Consider the following 24,617-nt stretch of genomic DNA (forward strand, 5'->3'; position numbering starts at 1 on the left):
CTTTCTTTCTTTCTTTCTTTCTTTCTTTCTTTCTTTCTTTCTTTCTTCCTTTCTTCCTTTCTTTCCTTTCCTTTCTTTCCTTTTCCTTTCCGTTCCTTTCCTTTCTTTTTTCTTTTCTTTCTCAGTCTCTCATCTTTCTCTCTCTGTCCTCTCTCTCCTCTTTCTTTCTCTCTCTCTCTTTCCTCCCTTCCCTCTTTCCCTCCCTCTCTTTGTGCATACATACATACATACATACAGGATCTCACTCTGTCACCCAGGCTGGAGTGCATTGGTGTGATCACAACTCACTGCAGCCTCAACCTTCTGGGTTCAAGCAGTCCTCCCGCCTCAGCCTCTCAAGTAGCTGCGACTACAGGTGTGTGCCACCAGGTCCAGATAACTTCTGTAGAGGCAGGGTTTTGCCATGTTGCCCAGGCTGGTCTTGAACTCCTGGCTCAACTGATTCCCCCCACCTTGGCCTCCCAAAGTTCTGGGATTCCTGGTGTGAGCCAGTGTACCTGGCCTTAATTTCTTTTTAAGAATGGGCAAGTGTTTTGTTCTCATTCTGAATCCCTCATAGCACCTGGCACAGAGTAGTAGATAACACAAATGTTAATTTTGCTGCGTCAAAGGTTTTCACGTTGAATCTCTCTTGAGTATTGTTCTTATTGATTCCATGATGACATCTTGTTTTCTCTCCCTGACGTTTACTGTTTGTTTAGTGGGTGATTATTGAACAAGGATGCTTTGCTTATTCGATGGTGGTTGTTCCACTTTATGATACCCTTGGAAACGAAGCCGTAACGTACATAGTCAACAAAGGTACGTCTGTGATCTTTGCCTGGATTATTGGCATAGTTCCTGGTTAGGGTCAGTGACTTTGCATTTGCTTACATTTGATTTGACAAAGATTTTACATGTAAATGTATATTTACCTTTTTATTCAAAGAATGTAGTACTTCAAGTATCCTTGTGCTGGATATGACAGAGTCAGTCTTTTAACATCCCAGAGCTTATTCTTCATTGTATCTTTTCATTTACAGCTGAACTCTTTCTGGTTTTTGTTGACAAGCCAGAGAAGGCCAAACTCTTACTAGAGGGTGTAGAAAATAAGTTAACACCAAGCCTTAAAATCATAGTTGTCATGGATGCGTACGGCAGTGAACTGGTAGAACAAGGCCAGAAGTGTGGGGTGGAAATCATCAGCCTGAAGGCGATGGAGGTGAGTTCCCTGCCTCCTTCCCCGAAGGCTTTCCCTGGGGCCATGTTGGCTCACACGTGCTATCCAGTGCTATCTAGTGCCATCGTGCAGTCCCAGCGCTGGCCGGTCGCCTCCGCAACCCATGAAAGAGCGCAGAAATTTCTGTCTCATTGCTGGAGAAAGGATTCTACATGTGTGCCCAGTGTTAACACATCACACCTTACCCAGGTGCTTTCAGCACTCAGATATTTATTCCAGAGCACTGACAAGCTGTGCCCAGAAATGCCAGAAATGGGAATTACAGCTTCAGGCAGGTGGAACTTTCAGTTTCTGTGTCTTCTTTGGGCTTTAATGCCTTTTACTTACTAATTTGTCTTTAATGCCAAGCCAAATATAGAAATCAGCCTCATCGTTCTTTTCCCTGGGTGGCTCGTGGAGAGTCCTGGTGAGTTTCCAACACACAGGTTTGATTTGGTTTATTTTTCATATTGAGTCTTTTAAGAGTCATACCCATCACGACTTTAAAGGCAGCCAATCCAGGAGAATGAGTGAGGTCCATGCTGAGCATGGGTGCCTGATGTCAGATGATACAAGAAGTTGATCCCCGTCAGCCGGACTTGGATTACAGTTCCATCCAAGAACATGACCAGAGGAGGATCTTTTTATATACATATCATAGGAAGTCACAGGAAAATAGAGTCAGTCATTCTCTTTCTGAAGGAGTTAGAAATATTTTTCTGAAACTGTTATAAATAGGATTTTAAATTTTTATGTGTAATTTTCCTCCTTCTACAAAGAATTTGAAGCTATAAGTAAGGATCAGTAAAACCTTTCCTGAGGAACCTAGTAAGCACAGGGAAGCTCGTGTGTTCTAACAGAACTTTCTCTCTCGTGCATGTGTGCGCCCCTGCCCAGCTCTCTCTCAGTAGCACGGAACTTATCCTGTAAGTGCTGACCCACGTGCTTCCTTGTTGAATTGGGGTTTTAGTTAGCTTGTTACCTGGTGTTTCCCCGCTTCTCTTTTTTCACTTTTAACCCCCTTTTACTATAATGTGATCTCTTTTTCGCTTACCTTCCCTTTTTCTCCCCTCCCCATCGATGCAGGAATTTTTCTGGTGTTTTTTGACTGCTGTATGATAAAGAAGTAATGTTGAAATTTTAAAATGATTTAGATGATTGAAGATTATAATATAAAGTTTATATTAAAATATTAATTTGTAGAAGACATTGTTTTACACTTACCTGCTTAATATGATTTATACTTAGTTTTTAAAAATATTCTGAGCAAAAGGTGAAGGTCTAAAGAAAAGAATTTAAAACTAGCATTATGCTTGATCTTGTGTTGAGTTTATATTAATGCATTTTTTTACAGGATCAAAAATAGAAATTTTGGTATTTGGAATGTTTGCATTTTTCAGTATTTTAATTATGAAAATTTTAAACATCCAAACAGTTGAAAGAATTGCATAGTAGACAGCTGTATACTCACCACCAATTGACATTTTAGTATATTTGCTTTATCTCTTATCAGTCCATCACTTTGTCCCTCCATCTTATTTTTTTGATGCATTTTAGTAAGTTGCAGATTTTATTACCCCTAAATACTTCAGGGTATTTATCATTAACTAGAATTCAGTTTTTGTTTATGGGTGGTTTTTTTTCTTGGAACATAAAGATTTTTTTTTTTTAAATAATTGTAGTATTTGGCCAGGCGCAGTGGCTCACTCCTGTAATCCTAGCACTTTGGGAGGCTGAGGCGGGTGGATCATGAGGTCAGGTTGAGACCAGCCTGGCCAGCATGGTGAAACACCATCGTACTAGAAATACAAAAAATTAGCCTGGCATGGTGGCGCACACCTGTAATCCCAGCTATTCGGGAGGCTGCGGCAGGAGAATCGCTTGAACCCAGGAGGTGGAGGTTGTAGTGAGTCAAGATTGTGCCACTGCACAGCAGCCTGGGCGACAGAGCGAGACTCTGTCTCAAAAAAAAATAATAATAATAACTGCAGGATTTTTCCTAAGTGATACCGTAAGAGAGATGTAAGGCTGTGAAACTTTCGTGGCAACACTGCACTAATTTGGATAATGTTTGTTCCCAATAAATTAAGAGCCAAATTGTATGTAACTGGGGCTTTATTTTATTTAACATCAATTTTTGAAAACTTGGGTATCTCCCGAAGTTATGTAAGAATTTTTAATAGACAAGTAGAAATCTGGAGCTAATAAAGGTTATTTTGAAAAAAATGTACAGAATTATTGCTGTAGCTTTTGGCTGACCTCTCATTGGATGTATTAGTTCCTGTTCTTAATCGGTGGTCTGCCACTTACATCATTTAAAATGGAATTAAGATTGAAAACTTAATGGATGCTGGGCAGAAACTCACTGAGCCCTGAGCACATCCATCTAATTTCCATGTGAACTGAACGTGTTCAATGGCATGTTCATTCCATATCCTCATTCACGCTGTTCCATTTTAATAGGAAAAGAATATAAATCGTTCATTTGTTAAAATTAATAGATATTAAAGTGGCCACCAAGACCGCACTCATGCAGTCAACCAAACCCCATCAGTGGTAGTGGCCGGAAGCCTGTCGCTGGGAAATGCCGTCCCCGCGCAATGCGTCATTCTTAACCTTTAAGTCCATTCAGGAAATAGTCTTCGAGGTTCTGCTGTGGCCTGTTTTATCACTGGAGGCTCCCAAATCCTATCTCCACTCTACGTGGGGAGATATTTGAGCAGATATTTGAGCCTCTCCAAAATGGCTAGCATTTCCACCGAGCAGAGATTGATTTTCCTTCTCAGATTGCAGATGTCAGTTGTGCAGAATGCGGGGGTGAGGTCGTACTGTGCTCTGATATGAGGAGCCTGCAGAGAATCTACAGTATCTAGTTATGGTTAAGAACAGGGCTTTATTAAAGGCCCTAATAAGGAGTGGAAGTGGGGACCAGAAATGCATTGTAAAGACTTTGACTGCTGTATTTTAATACATCCTATTTCAAAGGCCAGTCCTAATATCATCTGTGTGGTTTTATGTAAGAGAAGAGATAACTGGAAAATGGCTTCTCAGAACAATGAGTAAATATTTCGGTTCTGGTTAATTAAAACTACCATAGTTTCTTTAATTAGAAAATTATGCTGTTTTCGAGCCAGCTGTGAACGAAGCCCACAGTAAGGCCAGCTTTAAGTGCCTTGATGTGACCTTATCCTTTACAGTTAGAAAACATTTCCATTTAAAATGACTTTTTTTCTCTTCTAATTAAGGACCTGGGAAGAGCCAACAGACGGAAGCCCAAGGTAAGCACACTGTGTCAGACCCTGCTCTGTCGTCTTACAATATGTAGTCTTCGGTATCTAGCCTGGTACTTTGTGGCTTATAGTTCTCTTTTCTGTTCTGATTTATATCAGCTTTTTTTTTTTTTTTTAATCTTCTTTAGCCTCCAGCACCTGAAGATCTTGCAGTAATTTGTTTCACAAGTGGAACTACAGGTGAGTTTTGAGACAGAATTGCTTCTACATGTGGCAGCCAGTGGGCTGAACTCTCTCCCACCGCTTTTGGATGACTTATCAGCTAACGGCAGATGGACCGAAAGCAGAAGAGAAGGAGGCGGTTCCAGTGCTGTCTTCTTGTTGCTCTTCTCAGAGGCCAAGAGTGCCGGATAATTCCTCAAACATTTCTTGAGGGTGATATTAGATGTACCTGTCTTCCTAGGACAGACTAGATCGGTGGCTCCCAGGGAGACAATTTCTGGTTTTCCTTCTGACTACGTATACCCTTTAAAATTTGCCCATATTAATAAAGGTTTTGAAAGATAAGTCAATGAAAGGATTGCAGGTTGCTCAGGAATTTAGTGTTCAACATTTGGCTTTCACGATGTATCTTAACAGTAGAGGTGTCCGAGGCCCTAATTATGCGGGGTTTCTGGGCCTCCTTCATTTCTGTCATTCTTTAACTTTGTTCTGCTTCATATGTGCTCCACAGGCAACCCCAAAGGAGCAATGATCACTCATCGAAACATAGTGAGCGATTGTTCAGCTTTTGTGAAAGCAACAGAGGTAACTTTTTGGGATGTTGTCATCTTTCCTCACTGGTTGACATTAGTCCTTGAGAATGAAAGTGCTGAAGGTGGCACCACTGTGTTAGGCCTGTGTGGTATTTAGAAACGAGGTGACATACGGATAAGGTCAGAACTTTAGGCCCAAGTCCACCTTCTGTCTTTTTTCACTTTGGACCTAATCGCCAACCCTTCTCTGTGATAATTAAGGTGAATTGACAGATGAAGTTCACTGCAACATTAATATAGTGAAACTCTATTTGGAGATTGCCCTAGAAATATATCCAAGAAAGGACAGAGAAGAGATGGACTGTCTTGTGTTTTTATCCAGTGTCCCTGTATTTGGGAAATAATGTATTTTAAATTGGCAACGATATGCTAAAAGTTTTTCAATTATCATTATCTGTTGTGGTCAGTGTGACTTCCATTGCACTAGAAGTATTAAAGACTTGTACTTCAACTAATTTCCCATACTTTTAAAGTTTACTACCCAGTGTCTTAGTCTATTCAGGTTGCCATAACAAAAAAAAAAAAGAAAAAACCCACAGACTGGGTGGCTTATACAACAGACATTTATTTTCTCACAGTTCTGGAGGCTAGAAGTCCAAGATCAGCTGCTGGCAAATTTGGCTTCTGGTGAGGGCTGTCTTCCTGGCTTGCAGTCAGTCTCCTTCTCCGGTATCCTCACATGGCCTTTCTTCCGTACATGTGCGAAGAGAGAGTGCTCTGGTGTCTCTTCCGCTTCTTATAAGGACACTAGCCCTATCAGATCAGAGCCTACCTCCAAATACAGTCACAGCAGTGCCCTCTCTACATTGGGAGTTAGGACATCAACATATGAATTTAGAAGGAGGTGACGTGATTCAGTCCGTAACACCAAGAGCCTATTCCAAACTTGCCCTTTATAAAGGTGCTTATTGAACAATATAATGCCTTTTCCGCATACTCTTTTTTTATAGTTAACATAATTGGCTTTTGCAGTCTCTTGGGGAGTATTCTGTAGCTCTGATTTTTGTAGCAGGAGCCTGAGCTTAATGGCTTTGGGGAATGGACTTGTTTGGTGGCTACAGAAAACTGATCTTTGAGGGATTGTGCACTTACTTTACTTGGCTCACCCTTTCCAAATACCCTTTGTAAAGGTGTATACTTTCTCAACAGAGTGCAACATTTAGTACCTTACCAAAGTGAAATTTTAATGTCGTAATTGGCCTTCGAAGAAAACTTAAAATGCATTGGTGGTTCATTGAGGCAAATGATTACAGAACTTTGTTTAAAGTCAATTATAATAGCAAATCAATTACAATATCAGTTACAATATCTGTCTTCTCAGCTTTGTAAAATGTCTAATCATGATCATGGACAATATTTTTGTTCTAAATCAGAATGTGGAAAAGTATAGGTAAAATGGAGTCTGATTTCTCATTATACTAATATAACAATTTCATCCTGAGAAGTACTACTTGGGATGCCTGTCAGACTTGAATAAAATCAAGCTGAGATTACAGCATGCTCAGCCCACATCCAGTGCTTCTGGGGCTGCTGTGTTTGCTCAGGATTGATGCTTTCATCCATTGTCACATTATTACTAAGGGTGACCCAGCTTTAGGAAAGGAAAGGGCATGGCTCAGAACTTGGTACATCATCCCCTAGGTAACGACAATGCCCTCATTTCTTAGTTGGTGTGACAGCAGCTGCTGTTGGACACCCCCTGTTTTGGCCAGAATTCTTTATGTTAAAAACATGAATATTCTATACAAACCCTCACTGTGCCTGCCCCTAAGTAAGGCCCATTCTGAGGGAAACCAGATGTCCAAACTGAATCTGTCTGTTTAATCATCATGATCAGTATTTTATAGGAGAGCAAATTCCTGGGTGCCGGATCTGAGGTTGCATTAAACAAATTATGTAAAGTAGGGCTTTATGTATTTATATATTGATCAAACTCAAAATACTCTAAGGACCTTAGAAATCCACCTTCTTTTATCTTCTTTCCTCCTTTCCCTTAGCAACATAAAATACAATTTTATGTTGAAATGGGACCTGTATTTCTTAAGGTAGAATTGAACTTGCTGGGTACTGGGATACTGTAGTGATGAAATACTGATTAGAGCACATAATCCCTTAACCTTCCAATTTGGGCAAAATTTTCCTTGTTTTGATGAAAGCCCTGAAGTGAATTTACCTTGTCATTGGGAGTGACTTCCACTTTATTTGAATAATGAAAGTATTGCTTTTTTTTTTTTTTTTTTGAGTCAGAGTCTCACTCTGTTGCCTAGGCTGGAGTGCAGTGGTGCGATCTGGACTCGCTGCAGCCTCCGCCTCCCTGGTTCAGGCGATTCTCCTGCCTCAGCCTCCTGAGTAGCTGGAATTACAGGCATGTGCCATTATGTCTGGCCAGTGTTTGTATTTTAAGTAGGGATGGGGTTTTACCATGTTGTCCAGGCTGGTCTTGAACCCCTGACCTCAAGTGATCTGCCCACCTCGGCCTCCCAAAGTGCCGGAACTACAGGTGTGAGCCACCATGCCCCTTGCTTTTCATTTTATTCTTTGGTGAGAAAAAGTTGCAGACCATAAGCAAAAGCTGTTTCTCCTCAGTGTTGAGGTACTATGTGCTCAGAAATAAAATGGAAAGTTACTGGGAGTCTTAATGCTTTTCTGCCTTGCTGGTGTCTTTGCTTACAGAATTCAGTCAATCCTTGCCCAGATGATACTTTGATATCTTTCTTGCCTCTCGCCCATATGTTTGAGAGAGTTGTAGAGGTAGGCATTTAGTTTTGTTTTCCTTGCTTGCTTGTTGTGTATGTTCTGCTAAGTTGTTGTGTTTTGCAGAAAGCACTTCCCTTGAATGCCAGTGACACACACATTTCATTTTTACCACTTGCACACATGTATGAACAGCTCATGAAGGTAAGTGTGACGTGCAGACTGTCATCTCTGTAAAGAATTCTTTGCTCAGCCCTGTTGTAGAAATGGTACAGATTATTTGAAAGAATACAAATTCTTTTTCTGAGTATGAACAGGATACTTGAATTTAATCACTCATTTTAAAATTAGGAGCCCAGACTTTTGAAGGATACTAATATGGACATCAGTCCAGAAAGATCAACTATAAAAGAAAAGTCATTATTAATTTAGTTCTACAAAGCCTGGTGAGGCTTCTGTTCTGTAAGAAGTCTCTAATTTTGATTGTGCTTGTTCATAATGGGCAAGTTGGCTTGAGACTAATTTTTTCAGCAATATTCTAAGTGCCCTTGGAAAAAGAGAATGATCCTCCAGTTGACCTTTGCTTAGGCTCCCTGTAATCAACTGTGTGACTAATGTTAAAACTGACCAAGAACCACCTTTTTTCTTTCTTTGACAATTTTGGATTTTATACTGTAGGAAAAAACAATGAGCACCATTCATTCATTTAGTGAGTAGTTACTGAGCTCTAGCTGTGTGCCCGCTGCTGTGTTGGAGACAGGGGTGACTCACAGCCAATGCTTTGGATGGCAGCTGCCCTGTCGGATTTGCTCACCCCAGAGGATCGAAGGCGATTACATCCCATCTGCCATCTGTTCCTTCTACGTCCTGCACACCTCAGGATCTTCTGGGTTTACGAAGCAATCTCAAATGAGTTGCTGTACCTAACAAGTTTTAGAGGGGTGCCTAGAAGGCAGGCCACACTGAACAAAAGCTTTCTGAGCTGTAATTGTTAAACAGTGAACCTTTTAACCTTTAAATGGTGTACCTTTCTTGTGGTTTCAGCTTTTAAGCCAGAGAACGTTTGTACTTCCCTTGTGTCACCTTTTGAATCTTTAGGCAAACTGTCAGTTCCATATGGCTTGCCAGTACGGTTTGTACTCAACAGGAAAAAGATTGTGCAGTGTATTCTAGCTGAATGGCAAGCCACTTTGGTATTAGATACCCTGGTGTCACAAATTCATCATACTTAGTGGCCTTTCAGAAACTTTTATATTCAAACAAAAGAAAGTGAGACTTTAACAAACTTGAACTCTAGGCAAGAAGTTAAGTTTTTATTCGGAGAATAAATTAAACGTAAAGTTTCTGGAAGGCTATATAAATATATTTGAGACAGAGTCTCCCTCTGTGGCCCAGGCTGGAGAGCAGTGGCACGATCTTGGCCCACTGCAACCTCCGTCTCCTGGGTTCAAGTGATTCTCCAGCATCAGCCCCCGCTAGTGACTGGGACTACGGGCACCTGCCACCACGCCCAGCTAATTTTTGTTTTAGTAGACGTGGGGTTTCACTCTAACATGGCCAGACTCATCTGGAACTCCTGAACTCAAGTAATCCGCCCGCCTTGGCCTCCCAAAGTGCTGGGATTACAGGCGTGAGCCACCGCACCCAGCCACTAAAAATATTTAGAATATGTAATACCATGTCATTCATTCAACAGACTACCACTTACTACCACACTAAAAGAGTAGAATCTCTTTGAAAGAATACAAATTCTTTTTCTGAGTATGAACAGGATACTTGAATTTAATCACTCATTTTAAAATTAGGAGCCCAGACTTTTGAAGGATACTAATATGGACATCGGTCCAGAAAGATCAACTATAAAAGAAAAGTCATTATTAATTTAGTTCTACAACATAGCCTGGTTTTTTACTAAGTCCTGTATCTTCAGGATAACCAAGAGAAATACCACATTTCCATGTTGTACGATGACTAGTAAATGCACATTTTTTTTTACATTATCTATATTTAGGAGATTTAAGATTTCTGGAAACTGGCCTGAACTGCTAAAACTGAAGTGTTGGGTGTTGTCCGTGTTGTGTACCGCCTGCTGTGATGATAAAATGTTTGTTGTTTCCATTGCCCCTGTAGTGTGTAATGCTGTGTCATGGAGCTAAAATCGGATTTTTCCAAGGAGATATCAGGCTGCTCATGGATGACCTCAAGGTGCTTCAACCCACTGTCTTCCCTGTGGTTCCAAGACTGCTGAACCGGATGTTTGACCGAGTAAGTTCTAAGCCGCAAAGTCCCAGAACTGAGCACTGACTTGGACGCAGGGGCTTGGGTTTGAATTGGGCTGTGCCGTGTGCCATGTGCATGACCCTGGACAATCCTCTCAATCTTGTAGAACTTCAGTTTACTCATCTGTAAAGTTAGGATGCATTTACCTCCCACAGTTGTTGATAAGGATTATAAGAGAAAACACATGAACACACTTTGTAAACCTGGTCACAATACAAGCGTAAGGTGGGAGGTTATTTTATTTTTACAATAAACACTTGAGCCTCTGCTTCCTCGTGTATAACATGGACTGTTACCTCTTCTCTCCTACTATTTGTCTCCAAAAGTTGCTAATGGGATCACATGAGAATAGTAACTATGAAATGGTTTTCTTCTTTGTAAAGCTCCTTGCATGGGCATGTAAAACATTACTTAATTGGCCACACTGAAAGAAGTGACTAAGCCACAGCAGAGCCCAAGAGAACACCAGCCCCTCCGTGGTGGGTGTCATCGCGTGGACCACACAGCCAGGGTCGGGCGTGAGGGGCACGAGCAGGCAGTCTCCAGAATGAGGTTTCACTTAGAGGCAGGACTTCCGTTATCTCTCAGAACCTTGTTATGTTTTTAGTGGTTCTTTTTAAAAGAACAACTTTATCAACATATAATACGCTGTGTAATTTGCGGATTTAGAGTGTATGATTCAAAGGTTCTGAGTACTTTCACGGAGTTCTGCAGCCGTCACTGCAGTCAATTTTAGAACATTTTCATCACCTCCAAGAGAAACCCTTACCTATTCTTTAGCTGTCGTCGCCCAGACCCCCTCCACCCTTAAGCATCCACTCATCTGTGTTCTCAATCTGTGCATTTCTGTATTCTGGACTTTTCTATGGATGGAATCATGCCATATGTGCTCCTTTGTGACTGGCTGCTTTCACGAGCATCCATGTAGCACATATTTGCTTCATCCCTTTTAATGGCCAAATAATATTCCACTGTATGGATATAACGCATTTTATTTATCCATTCCCTTTTTTTTTTTTTTTTTTTTTTTTGAGACAGGATCTCTCTCTGTCATCCAGGCTACAGTACAGTGGTGTTATCATGGCTCACTACAACCTCCACCTCCAGTGCTCAAGCAGTCCTCCCACCTTAGCCTCCTGAGTAGCTGGGACCACAGGCACATGCCACCATGCCCAGCTAATTTTTGTATTTTTTGTAGAGATGGGGTCTTACCATGTTGGCCACACTGGACTCAAACTCCTGAGCTCAAGAGATCCACCCACCTCAGCCTCCCAAAGTGCTGGGAATACAAGCATGGGCCACCGCACCTGGCCTACACATTCCTACTTGATGGGCATTTGGGGATGTATGTGTCTGTTACTCCTGGGTATATACCAAGGTGTGGAATTGCTGGTCCTGTTCTGACCACACGGGACTGGTAGAGGACCGGCCAGGCTGTCAGAGCGGCTGTGCCATTTTGTGTTCCCCAGCCACGTATGAGCGTTCCGATTTCTCCACACTTTTTGACTCTGGCCTTTCTAGTAGGCGTGGAAACCTTCTCATGTCTTGCCTCATTAGATTTTTGGACAAGCAAACACCACACTGAAGCGATGGCTCTTGGACTTTGCCTCCAAGAGGAAAGAAGCAGAGCTTCGCAGCGGCATCATCAGAAACAACAGCCTGTGGGACCGGCTGATCTTCCACAAAGTGCAGGTAACACATGACTCGCAGCTGCTGCTCCCATGGAAACCAGTTCCGGCTTTCAGAGTTCTGGGAGGGCTTTTTTTGTGAGAGGGAGAGATGAAGGTGAGGGAGAGAATGACATGTTTTTGTTTAATTCTGGCACACGTTTAAAAACTAAGGCAAAGCCATTAAGGAGGCCTCGGTTTCTGAGATAATAGTATTGCAACCATCTGGGGGAAAAGGATTCCGCGTAGTGTAGCCTTTCTCATTCTCCATTTTGTTTCGTTTCTCCGGAACAAGTGTGTCACTCTTGAGGTAATTTTTCAAGCATGAGTGATAATGTGTAATAATACTGTGCCCCCCAAAAGGCCAGAACTGTGGTCGTTGCCACAGATCCCCCCAGTCGTGTTCTAATTTCCTGAACTAGCTTCTGCAGAGGTGGGGCTGACTTCCGTCCCCTTTGGGAGGGAACAGGGCAGTCCCGGCTGGAAACAAACTGGAGCCCTGTGTTGCCATCGTGGGCACTGAGTTCTCCATGTGGCCTTCAGCTGTGGGTCAGGGAACGGGGTCCCAAGCGGGCCTGCTTGGCGGAGAGGCCGCCGACTTGCAGGTGTGTAACCCTCACCTTTCTTCCTCCCTGAAAGTCGAGCCTGGGCGGAAAAGTCCGGCTGATGGTGACGGGAGCCGCTCCGGTGTCTGCCACTGTCCTGACGTTCCTCAGAGCAGCCCTGGGCTGTCAGGTGAGGTGGATGTCAGGGCGCCTGATTCTCCCACACTAGGATGCCCAGTCCTGTTCTGCGCCAAAAGTCGTCTGTACTCTGTGTGTGTGTGTCTGTGTGTCTGTGTGTGTGTCTGTCTTTTTTCATTGGCAAGCATATCTGTATTTGTGGCATACAGCAGGATGTTTTGATGTATGTAAACATGGTGGAATGGCTACATCAAGCTCATTAGCATGTGTCTTACCGCCCATGCTTCTTTCTCCCCCCATGGTGAGAGCACCTGGAGTCTACCCTCTGGGCAGTTTTCAAGGATATGATACGTTGTTGTTAGCGGTAGTCACCACGGGGTGCTGTGGAGCTCTTGAACCCGGTCCTCCTGATGGAGACTCTGTGTCCGTTCACCAACATCACCCCAGTCCTTCCCCACCCCCTGCTTTGTGTGTGTGTGTTATTTTTGTTCTGAAGACATGTTATTACTAGGTTGCTTGGAGAAGCAACCATATGTATATTTTTTACCCTAGGCAGGGGAATGTGTGTGTCTGCCATTTGTTGAATTTTCTCCAGGATCAGGCACACGATTGTCTAACCTTTAGAAGCAGGCATGCAGGTGTGGAATGGGTCACAGGTGATGAGCCTACCCGCACACCGTGCGGACAACCTGTAGTAACGTGGGAAAGGAGGATTTGGTGACAGACGGGACATGTGTGGGGTACACGTCCTGTGAACTGGCCAGGGAGTTCACTGCCGCTGGGTGGTGACCAGTCACATAGGGGTTCTCCCTTGCTTGGCAACAGGAAGTTAAGTAGAAAGTGCACCTGGGTGACGGCTGGTGTTGGCGTAAAGCACACTGGACCATTGAATGAATTTACTGAACAGACCATTTGAAACGAAATGTCACTACAGTCAGCCATGACTTGGGAGTTAGTGATACTTGATTGTGCACTTCCAGCGAAGGTGTGATTGTGCTGTCCTTAATAATGTCCTGTCTCTTGGTGCCCCAGTTTTATGAAGGCTACGGACAGACCGAGTGCACTGCCGGGTGCTGCCTGAGCATGCCTGGAGACTGGACCGCAGGTATGACTGTGGGAGGCCCCGTTTTGGAATGTTGTTCATATTGGGTTATTGGTATGTCTGAAATTGGGTTAATCACTGATTGGTTCATTAACCATCTTAAACAAAAGTGCTGTGTTTGCTCATAAATCAGGGCACTGTGGGGAAAACGCCTCCTGCAACTGAGGGGTGGCAATGGGGATCTGACTGTAAAGCTGGTGGCAGCAGAGACTTGCCTAGACCCTACTAGCGACATCTGAGGGGGGGCCCTGTGTTCCAGACTGAGAATGTCTGGCCCAACAGAGCTTCCTAGTAATTGAGTAGGGTCTCGTTATTTGGTCATTTTAAACAACAAATAGTTACTAAATTTGTACTGTGTGCTGTGCTAGGTGTTAGGACTACCAATAGGAATAAATACAAGTCCTTTTTCTCAAAGAGTCTTTTCTCAAAAGGAAAAAGGAGGAGGACAAACAGAAATCATTGAGCACCTGTCATGGGTAAGCCTCTACGATGGGTGCTTAGGATGCACCTAATGTCCGTGTAACCCCGACAGTGTCCCTGTGAGATAAGTTCTGGTACTTCTCAGAGGAAATGATAGATTGTTGCTTAAGTAACACATAAATAATGTCTGAGAATTTACACAGCATTATGCTTTGGAGCCATGATTTCAACCCCGGCCTGACTCCAGAACTTCTGTGCTTCCTCTGTGTCACCTGAGTAGTAAATTCTATACTGTGATAAATAAACTTCCCTGGCTTATTTGGAGTATTATAAGTATTAGCACCATTTAGTAACATAGATTCTAGAACCTAGCACTGTCTAGTAACATAATTCTACTGGAATTGGCACAGACAGTCTGTGAATCTTCTTTATGGTATTTGTTTAATTTTTAACCTCAGTTTCCTGAACAGAGAATTTGGGATACTGATCTCTAGAAGCTCAAATTATTAAAACATAGGAAGAATTATTTGTGATATCCAATGTGATATCTAGTATCTAACATATCCAATGTCTGATGTTGCTGCTTTTGGAAAAGACAACCCAGTCTTAACAGCCTTTGGCAAGAGAGTTAAGTTAGCTGTAGAAATAAACACTGTCCCATCTTAGTAAAAACTGTAAGACATGCATCTTCATATGCGAGAAAAGGTAGGCCGTGTTGATGAGAACCAGGTGGTGTGTCAGGTTTGCCAAAGCTGCATATGTTCTCTCTTCTTACAGAGAATAGGCATGCTAAGAAGTCTGTGTAAGGGGAGGCCAAGGCGGGCGGATCACGAGGTCAGGAGATCCAGACCACCGTGAAACCCTGTCTCTACTAAAAAATACAAAAAATTAGCTGGGTGTGGTGGTGGGCGCCTGTAATCCCAGCTACTCGGGAGGCTGAGGCAGCAGAATGGCATGAACCCGAGAGGCGGAGCTTGCAGCGAGCTGAGATCGCGCCAGTGCACTCCAGCCTGGGCGACTGAGTGAGACTCCATCTCAAAAAAAAAAAAAAAGTCTGTGTAAGATGAGTGCAAGTAATGGTTGGGGGCAATTGGATGGTGGAAGCCGTTTGAAGGTTTGAGAGCACCTGCTTCCAGGTGTTTGTAGGAACCTTCACATAGAGGCCAAATTACTCATAAATAACAGAGCATCACATTTGGAAAAGGTCCTGAAGAGACTAAATATGTTCTGCCCTAGTCTAAGAATAGACTCTCTTTAATTATACTAGGAAGAGAATGGCTATAACTGCAGAAATCAGAAGTTTATCCCAGCTGTTTTTCTTTTGTGGAATCCTGTTTGCTATCAAAATAATGTGACCTGAGGTTATAATTAGTTCCCTTAGGAATGACCTTTGCTTATTTAATATACAGGCCATGTTGGGGCCCCGATGCCATGCAGTTTGATAAAACTTGTTGATGTGGAAGAAATGAATTACCTGGCTGCTGAGGGCGAGGGCGAGGTGAGTGAAAACTGTCAGTCATTTCCCCTCACTGCCGTTTCCTGTGATCGCTGGCCTTTGTGAATGCAGTGGTTTTTCCCAACAGCTCAATAAAGCCATTGAGCTTGACTTCATTGGTGATCCTGGAGTCTGCCAGGCTTCTTTCTGAGGGTGCATTTATGTTCAGCTCTCGGGGAGTCGGTAGGAGGGACACTGACGCCTGCCTTCCTCTGCCAGGCCTCATAGGAATTTGGGCTCAAGGGCCTGCAAAGAAAGGCCCAGTGGCCTCAGTTCCTGGGACGGAGCTCGTGCCTGTTGATTGCCCTGGGTTCCTGTTAGTGAGCTGCTGGCTACGGGATGGGAAACCTAATTACTTAAAAGGGATTTCATCCCCTGCAGGGTTTTCCAACAGCTTTGAGCCAGAACCCAGGGCAAGCCTTCGCCCTCCAAATTGACCAGAGCTGAGGTAATTCAGGAAGGGAAGTAGAGGCACTGGAGATCCCTCGCAGGTCCCGGTGGGGCTCTGGTAACTCCCTCTGCATCCTGGGGTTTAGGGCTTCCAGCTAAAGGTTGGGGCAGACACAGACACACACGTACACACATGCACACACCAGTTTTCTCTGGAGAAGCCCCAGTAAATGCTGTTCACTGATGATCTTCTTTTCTTTAGGTGTGTGTGAAGGGGCCAAATGTATTTCAGGGCTACCTGAATGACCCAGCGAAAACAGCAGAAGCTTTGGACAAAGACGGCTGGTTACACACAGGGGACATTGGAAAATGGTTACCAGTAAGTTGCCGCCTCTGGTCACAAACAGTTCTCTTCCACTGTAGGGAAGAAAATATCTAGTCTGCTGTACAGCTGCCACGTGGCCGTGGCACCCTGAATTTTCTCTTTCCCTTCCTCCTTCGTGAGTGGTATGATGTAGACTGTTCCATTTCCTGCAGGGGACAGGTTTACACTTAGCATCCTTGGTTGGATTTTCACTTTAACTTTAGCAAATGTGTTTTGTTTTGTTGGGTTTTTTGTCTGTTTGTTGTGTGTATGTGTGGTTTTTTTGTTTGTTTGTTTGTTTTTGTTTTTTTGAGACAGAGTCTTGTTCTTGTCACCCAGGCTAGAGTGCAATGGCACGATCTCGGCTCAATGCAACCTCCACCGCCTGGGTTCAAGCAATTCTCCTGCCTCTCAGCCTCCGAGTAGCTGCGATTACAGGCGCCGCCACCACACCCGGCTAATTTTTATATTTTTAGTAGAGATGAGGTTTCACCATGTTGGCCAGGCTGGTCTCGAACTCCTGACCTCAGGTGATCCGCCCCCCCTCGGCCTCCCAAAGTGCTGAGATTATTGGCAGGAGCCACCACTCCTGGCCTGTTTTGATGCGTAACATCAATTCTGGTTGTTGCTTCTCAACTGGAACACAAAGAGACAGTGGCTTTTTACAGTGTCCGTACTGAGCTGTGATGTTGAGGCTCAGTTAAATAAGATATGGGGGAATTTGTGGTGGACTTCCAGTAATGTAGGATGGGCAAGAATTTGGGAATAAATGTGTTTCTTGGGTTTGTCATCTCATTAAAAATAAGGTGTTTCACAGATTAGACGAACCCCTTGAATTTAGTTGGATTTAGTCTCAGAATCATTTACTGTAGAGAAATTCTGAAGAGTCTATCTTAAGAGTGAGAAGCTTGTGCAAGAAGCCTGACCTGCCCCACCTGCTGGTTTGACCAGTAACCTATTGTTTCAAAGTTATTACCATGCTGATTGCAAGCACTAAAATTACAAATATAATTTTTATTATTGTGTATTGGCAGATTCTTATAGAGTTTAGGTGCTTACTTCTCTCGAATTTGTATTGATTAGAAAAATACCTCCCAAAATGGCTTCAGATTTTGCAATACCCAAACTATTTAGAGATAAATTAAGTCCCCCTCTTCTGGTTCAAGAGAGATTAAATGTCAGTTCTAATTCTACTGTGGCACTCACAAACACATCCCATAGTCTCTCTGGACCTTGGTTTGCTCCTTTTGAAAATGGGGAACTGGTGTGGAACAAAAGAACCCTAGACACTTTCTACAGATCAATTTCGGAGGCGTGAGAGTGGCCCCGGGGTGGGGATGGGGTGAAAGTGAGACTAGTGTTTTGCTTACAGCACTACTGGGATGTGACTGGCCTGGTCCAGAGATGCTAGAGCACTTCCACAGTTGACTCACTCTTCCCAGAGGGCCAAGAGCACCCCTCCAGACATCGAGGAAGAAAACAGGAATTTGGCCTTTGTGTAGGAAACATTTCTTGAACTCTTACTCTGTGCAGAGCACTTTGGAAGGAAAAGTTGTGCTCCTGCTGTTAAGGAACTTGAGTCACTTGGTGAGCCAGGTGTTATGCACCTAATTCAGGCAGGGGGCGTAGTGAGCGAGCAGAGCCTTGCTAGGGTTGAACAGTCAGTGGTGCCAAGTGGTGACACTGAATGAGCATGGGCTCTAGGACCCCTTCTCCATCTCTGCACTTGGCCGAATACCTTTGGACAAGTTCCTCAGTCTCGCTCATTCTTAGTTTTCCTCTCTGTAAAATGGGATCATAGCTGACCTCTGTGGGATGTTATTAGAATGAATCAATAGTGTGTATTAAATACCTTTCACTGTTATATTGGGATCCATCCTGCTTGGAAACTAGCCATCAGCCCATTCATAACCCCCTTCCTTCTGATCAACAGAATGGCACCTTGAAGATTATCGACAGGAAAAAGCACATATTTAAGCTGGCACAAGGAGAATACATAGCACCTGAAAAGATTGAAAATATCTACCTACGAAGTGAGGCTATTGCTCAGGTGTTTGTCCATGGAGAAAGCTTGCAGGTATGTGCTTTCTGGGTTGTCAGTTTTGCTGCACAGACATTGCCATTGCCTGGTGGTACTCCAGGGGCTTTAAATGTGACTGGAAGTTTGAGATGCCTATAAATTGGCTTTCTAATAGAGCATCATTGACCTGTTACTGATTTTTGCTGCTTGGCATTTCCTACTCAGAAAAATTTGTTCTCTTTAATTTCCACATTTTTATTTTACTGAGAGAGGTCTGATGTACCAAGGGAGTTTGGATAAACATACTGGGGGAGGGGAGCGTGGATAATATATGTTTCCAATTATGAAAGAAAATATAGACATGGGTTATAAGAAAGTTTAAAATTTTCACACATATTAAACCCAGCCTATTGATGATATGCTTCCTAATCATTTTTGAGTAAATGGTGGTTGTGAACCAAGAATACTCAAAATTGAAAATCAAAATCAGTATTGCAGTGAAACATGTATGGTATTTGCCAAAATGTTGGACAGATGATGCCAAAGAAGAGAGGCTCTGGTGTCCTGAAAGGTTAACCTTTTGAAAAGTTGTTAGATTTTAAAATTATTTTAGAAGGATATTTTCTTATAAGAGAATGCACTTATTTTTCTTTGAGATTGCAGCTATTTTCCTTTGATCTAGAATCTTCTCATTCTTTAATTTTTATTTAATTTTATTGTTACTAGACTATAAAGAATGGGATATTAGAGATTTTTCTTAAAAAATGAACCTATATAAATTTTATTTATTTATTTTCTTAAAGATAGGCTCATTCTGTTGTCCAGGCTGGAGTGCAGTGGCAGTCATAGCTCACTACAGGTTCAAACTCCTGGGTTCAAGGGGATCTTCCTACCTCAGCCTCCTGAGTAGCTGGGATTACAGGTGCAAGCCACCACACCCAGCTGATTTTTAAATTTTTGGTAGAGATGGAGTCTCACTATGTTGTCCAGGCTGGTCTCGAACTCCTGGCCTCAAGTGATCCTCCTCAGCTTACCAGAGTGCTAAGATTACAAGCATGAGACAGGCTCCCTTTTTGTTCCTGTCTCATGATATCCATCGTGTTCCTCTGATATCCATCACCTTGTTTATTTGACCCTGCTTTTAAAAAATAAGTATACAGAAGTAAATACAAATTAGAGGTTTGTTAGATTGTTATTTCCAGTGGTTTTTTAAAAACACTAATTGCAAAATTCCTGATACCATCCACATTTTAGAACCAGGAGTTGTTAATCTGGGCTGAATGAACTCCTGGGAGGGGGGGTAGTATGCTCTGAAGAGATGAACCATAACTTGGATCATATTCTCCCAGGGGGCCATAAGACAGAAAAATAACCCCTGTTTTAGAGCATTTGGATCAAGCTATGTAATGACTCATTTGTCTGTGTTAAAGGCATTTCTCATTGCAATTGTGGTACCAGATGTCGAGACATTACGTTCCTGGGCCCAAAAGAGAGGATTTGATGGGTCCTTTGAGGAACTGTGCCGAAATAAGGTAAGGTTCTGAAGGGTCCAGTCTGTCCTCATCAGAACTTGGCATTAAATGTACCTGTAGATATTCAGGGACCTCCAACAGAGGAAGTAATTTATTTTTCTTACCCTATTAGGATGTCAAAAAAGCTATCCTCGAAGACATGGTGAGACTTGGGAAGGATTCTGGTCTAAAACCATTTGAACAGGTATGACCTTCATCTGAGTGCATGAATTCCTGTAAAATAAATTTTCCACTTGGAGATGTTTTACAGGTAGATTATATAAACATATGGGGTGACCTAAAGACATGCATGAGGAATAAATAATGGAGCGGTTTGACAGGGGAAAGGTTTTTAAATCAAGAGCATGTGTTCTCTTTTCCTGGACATCAGAATGTGATCCTGAATCCTGTCCTAAGAGTAGGGTGCCTGTCCTTTGTGGAGAAAGTGCAGCTTGGCTGAAATGAGAGGATAGATTGGATGGCTGGAGGATGTTGATCCCCTCCAAGGCTTACGTGCTTTTTAGACCGGTGGCCTGTGTCCTCTTTCCTCTTTTAACTGCCTTGTTTATTGGCAGGTCAAAGGCATCGCACTGCACCCTGAATTATTTTCTATCGACAATGGCCTTCTGACTCCAACAATGAAGGCGAAAAGGCCAGAACTGCGGAACTATTTCAGGTCGCAGATAGATGAACTTTATTCCACTATCAAGGTTTAGTGTGAAGAAAGCTCAGAGGAAATGGCACAGTTCCACAATCTCTTCTCCTGCTGGTGGCCTTCTTGTTGGTAATTTTGAATACAGCAAGTGTAGGGAAGGAAGCGTTCGTGTTTGACTTGTCCATTCGGGGTTCTTCTCATGGGAACGGTAGAGGAAACGGAACACTGCCTTACAGTCACCTCATGTTGCAGACCATGTTTATGGTGATACACACTCTCCAAAATGAGCCTTAAAAATTGTAAAGGGGAAACTATAAATGTGCTAAGTTATTTGAGACTTCCTCAGTTAAAAAGGTGGGTTTTAAATCTTCTGTCTCCCTGTTTTTCTATTCAAGGGGTTAGGACTTTGCTCTCTCTGAGATGTCTGCTACTTGCTGCAAATTCTGCAGCCGTCTGCTGCTCTAAAGAGTACAGTGCACTAGAGGGAAGTGTTCCCTTTAAAAATAAGAACAACTGTCCTGGCTGGAGAATCTCACAAGCGGACCAGAGATTTTTTAAAATCCCTGCTGCTGCCCCTTCTCACAGGCATTCACAGAACCCTTCTGATTGATAAGGGTTATGAAACTCATGTTCTTCTCCAGTCCCGTGTGGTTTCTGTTGGAGCATAAGGTTTCCAGTAAGCAGAAGGGCAGATCCAACTCAGAACCGTGCAGATAAGGAGCCTCCGGCAAATGGGTGCTCATCAGAACGCATGGATTCTCATTCATGGCAGAATGCTCTTGGACTGTGTTCTCCAGGCCTGATTCCCCCATTCCATCCTTTTTCAGGGGTTATTTAAAAATCTGCCTTAGATTCTCTAGTGAAGACAAGCATTTCAAGAAAGAGTTACCTGGATCAGCCATGCTCAGCTATGACGCCTGAATAACTGTTTACTTTATCTTCACTGAACCACTCACTCTGTGTACTGGCCAACAGATTTTTAATGTGGTTTTCATATCAAAAGATCATGTTGGGATTAACTTGCCTTTTTCCCCAAAAAATAAACTCTCAGGCAAGCATTTCTTTAAAGATATTAAGGGAGTAAATATACTTGGGTACTTATTGAAATGGACAGTAATAAGTAAATGTTCTTATAATGCTACCTGATTTCTGTGAAATGTGTTTGAGAAGCCAAAATTCTAGGATGTAGAAATCTGGAAAGTTCATTTCCTGGGATTAACTTCTCCAGGGATTTTTAAAGTTAATTTGGGAAATTAACAGCAGTTCACTTTATTGTGAGTCTTTGCCACATTTGACTGAATTGAGCTGTCATTTGTACATTTAAAGCAGCTGTTTTGGGGTATGTGAGAGTACGTGTATTATATACAAGCACAACAGGGCTTGCACTAAAGAATTGTCATTGTAATAACACTATTTGTTAGCCTAACTTCATAAATGTATTCTTAATTGCACAAAAAGTCAATAATTTGTCACCTTGGGGTTTTGAATGTTTGCTTTAAGTGTTGGCTATTTCTATGTTTTATAAACCAAAACAGAATTTCCAAAAACAATGAAGGAAACCAAAATAAATATTTCTGCATTTCAGGGAGTGAGGCAGCTTTTTTAATGTCGCATTGAATATTCAGAACAGCCTGTAATGTGCACAAGCAAAGAGCAAGAATGGCCCTGGGCCTGGAATCCTTCCCAGTTGTCTCCTTTTCTTCTTAGTCACCCCCCTCTAACTCAGCTGGCCTCAGACACTGACAGACACTGACCCGAGCCTCCCACCAGGTTGTCTGTGGCAAAAGTCCTAACTGGTTGTGGAAAAGAAAGTCATGGTGTGAATAACAGAGAAGGTCCTGAAAATGCAGCTTCCTTGCTGGAAAATGGATTTCAGGTTATTCTGGCTGTAACTGGTGATTCTGTGGTGAATTTAATTCCACTATTGTATTTTAGCAGTATTTAGTATTCTCTTACTGTAGAATTATTTTAGATGTCTCTTTATAGCAGCCAACTTTTTCTTGTTTCTTTTCTTCTATCTCTACCCTATTCTTTCTGTTACGATTTTAAAGATTTTCTTTTCCACAGGTATTAATGAATCAGCCCCCCAATTTCTTCCAAGCCTGTTGTGTTTAAATCTAGTTTCCTCTCTTAAATTCTGTTTGGCGTGATGATGTGCACATCAAGCCCTGTGCAGATGCTCTCTCATCCATTCTTCCACTTTTATTTATTCAGATCCTTATCTTAGCGGGGGGCAGTGGCATGCACCTATAGTCCCAGCTACATGGGAGGCTGAGGCAGGAGGATCCCTTGAGCCCAGGAGTTTGAGTCCAGCCTGCCCTTTAAAATAATTTTTTTTGAGACAGAGTTGTGCTCTTGTTGCCCAGGCTGGAGCGCAATGGCACGATCTCAGCTCACCACAACTTCTGCCTCCTGGGTTCAAGCTATTCTCCTGCCTCAGCCTCCTGAGTAGCTGGGATTACAGGCGTGTGCCACCATGCCCGGCTAATGTTTGTATATTTAATAGAGATGGGGGTTTCATCATATTGGTTAGGCTGGTCTCGAACTCCTGGACTCAGGTGATCCGCCTGCCTTGGCCTCCCAAAGTGCTGGGATTACAGACGTGAGCCACTGTGCCTGGCAGGAATTTTTTTAATGCAGATCCTTCTCATGTCTTTTCTCAGCTTACCTTCCTCCCCTTCTCTCCTGATGAAGTGTAAGGTTTTTAAGGCCTTTCCTTTCTCCCCTCTCCCTTAGCACTAAACATAGGGCTTAGAAACTAATAGATGTTCATTAAATAAATCTTTTGAACAAATAGCTGAAATTTTGAACAAAGCTCCTCTTGCAGTGAAGTTGATAATAAACACTGGGCTCTTTTAAAATCATGGAGAAATACACATAAAGTTAGCATCGTCACCATTTTTCAGCGTACAGTTCCGTGGCATTCAGGACATTCACACTGCTGTGCTGTCATCGCTACCATCCAGCTGCAGAAGCTCTTCATCTTGCCAGACAAACTCTGTGCCCGTTAAATGACAACTCCCCGTTCTCCTCTCCCATTAAACTCCTGGCAGCCACCACTTCTTTTCTGTTTCTATTAAATTGACTGGGTACCTCATATAAGTGGAATCATACAGTGTTTGTCCTTTAGTGACTGGCTTATTTCACTCAGCATAATGTCCCCAAGGCTCATCCATGTTGTAGCATGTGCCAGAAATTTCCTTCCTTTGCAAGGCTGAATAATATTCCATTGTGTGTATAGGCCACGTTTTGCTGACCCACTCATCCATCCATAGACACACAAATTGTTCGTACCCTATGGCTATTGTGAATTATGCTGCTGTGAACACTAGTGTACAATTCTGTGGAGTCCCTGCTTTCACTTCTTTTGTATATATGCCCTGAAGTAGAACAGCATCATATGGTAATTCTATGTTTCATTTTTTTTTTGAGGAAATGCCATATTGTTTTCCACATCAACTATATCATTTTACATTTCCACCAGCAATGCACAAGGGTTCCAGTTTCTCCACATGCTCACGAACACTTGTTTTCTGTTATTTTCAGTAGTAGCTGTCCTAATGAATGTGAAGTGTTGTTTCGTGGTGGTTTTGATTGCCTTTCCCTGATGATCAGTCATGTTGAGCATCTTTTCACATGCTTGATTACCACTGGTATATCTTCTTTGGAGAAATGTCTATTCAAATCCTCTACCCCTTTTTAAAAAATGAGTTGCTTGGGATTTTTATGTTATTGAGTTCTCTATATATTCTAGATATTAATCCCTAAACACTGTTTTTAATTCTTAATTTTCACTGCCCTGCTAGGGTTCAGTGCCTCCTTAACAGCACTAGAGATGTGACGGTGCTTCTTCCCTCAAATCAAAACCACCTCAAAAGCCCAGTGGTCTCTCTCCAGCCAGAACAGAAAAGAAAAACTATGATTGATTCCCAGACAGTTGTTTGCCTGGCTGTGTGGCAGTCCGTTCTTCCATCCAGGCCCCTGGCATGCTGATACTTCTTTCTGCAACTTCCCTGAGAGCTGAAGTCTCCGGTAGGACCTGAGTCAGGAGGCCCAAGTGGGGAAGTGAGGGTCTGGCAAGAGCAGCCCTGCT

General features: G+C 42.7%; 1 protein-coding gene and 1 long non-coding RNA gene across 5 annotated transcripts in view; one reads left to right on the forward strand and one right to left on the reverse strand.

Annotated features, from left to right (window-relative positions):
• The window catches only part of ACSL1 (acyl-CoA synthetase long chain family member 1), a 70,755-nt gene extending 48,645 nt beyond the window's left edge, over window positions 1-22,110 (forward strand). For 2 of the 4 annotated variants that reach the window (XM_023220982.2, XM_023220985.1), the window contains 16 exons: window positions 702-801; window positions 1,023-1,201; window positions 4,444-4,476; window positions 4,617-4,668; window positions 5,162-5,235; window positions 7,917-7,994; window positions 10,068-10,202; window positions 11,775-11,909; window positions 12,524-12,619; window positions 13,600-13,672; window positions 15,499-15,587; window positions 16,237-16,353; window positions 18,272-18,415; window positions 19,789-19,890; window positions 20,003-20,074; window positions 20,445-22,110. In XM_023220982.2, coding sequence (XP_023076750.1) covers window positions 702-801; window positions 1,023-1,201; window positions 4,444-4,476; window positions 4,617-4,668; window positions 5,162-5,235; window positions 7,917-7,994; window positions 10,068-10,202; window positions 11,775-11,909; window positions 12,524-12,619; window positions 13,600-13,672; window positions 15,499-15,587; window positions 16,237-16,353; window positions 18,272-18,415; window positions 19,789-19,890; window positions 20,003-20,074; window positions 20,445-20,585 — 1,620 coding nt within the window. In that variant the 3' untranslated portion in view covers window positions 20,586-22,110. Of the gene's footprint in view, window positions 1-701; window positions 802-1,022; window positions 1,202-4,443; window positions 4,477-4,616; window positions 4,669-5,161; window positions 5,236-7,916; window positions 7,995-8,063; window positions 8,142-10,067; window positions 10,203-11,774; window positions 11,910-12,523; window positions 12,620-13,599; window positions 13,673-15,498; window positions 15,588-16,236; window positions 16,354-18,271; window positions 18,416-19,788; window positions 19,891-20,002; window positions 20,075-20,444 lie in introns of all 4 variants that reach the window. The other 2 variants (XM_023220983.1, XM_023220984.1) reach the window with 2 other exon arrangements.
• The window catches only part of LOC111548486, a 50,327-nt gene that overhangs the window by 17,480 nt on the left and 8,230 nt on the right, over window positions 1-24,617 (reverse strand). The gene's annotated exons all lie outside the window — the stretch shown is intronic.

This window comes from Piliocolobus tephrosceles, chromosome 3 (genome assembly GCF_002776525.5).
Source record: "Piliocolobus tephrosceles isolate RC106 chromosome 3, ASM277652v3, whole genome shotgun sequence".
Classification (NCBI taxonomy): Eukaryota; Metazoa; Chordata; class Mammalia; order Primates; family Cercopithecidae; genus Piliocolobus; species Piliocolobus tephrosceles.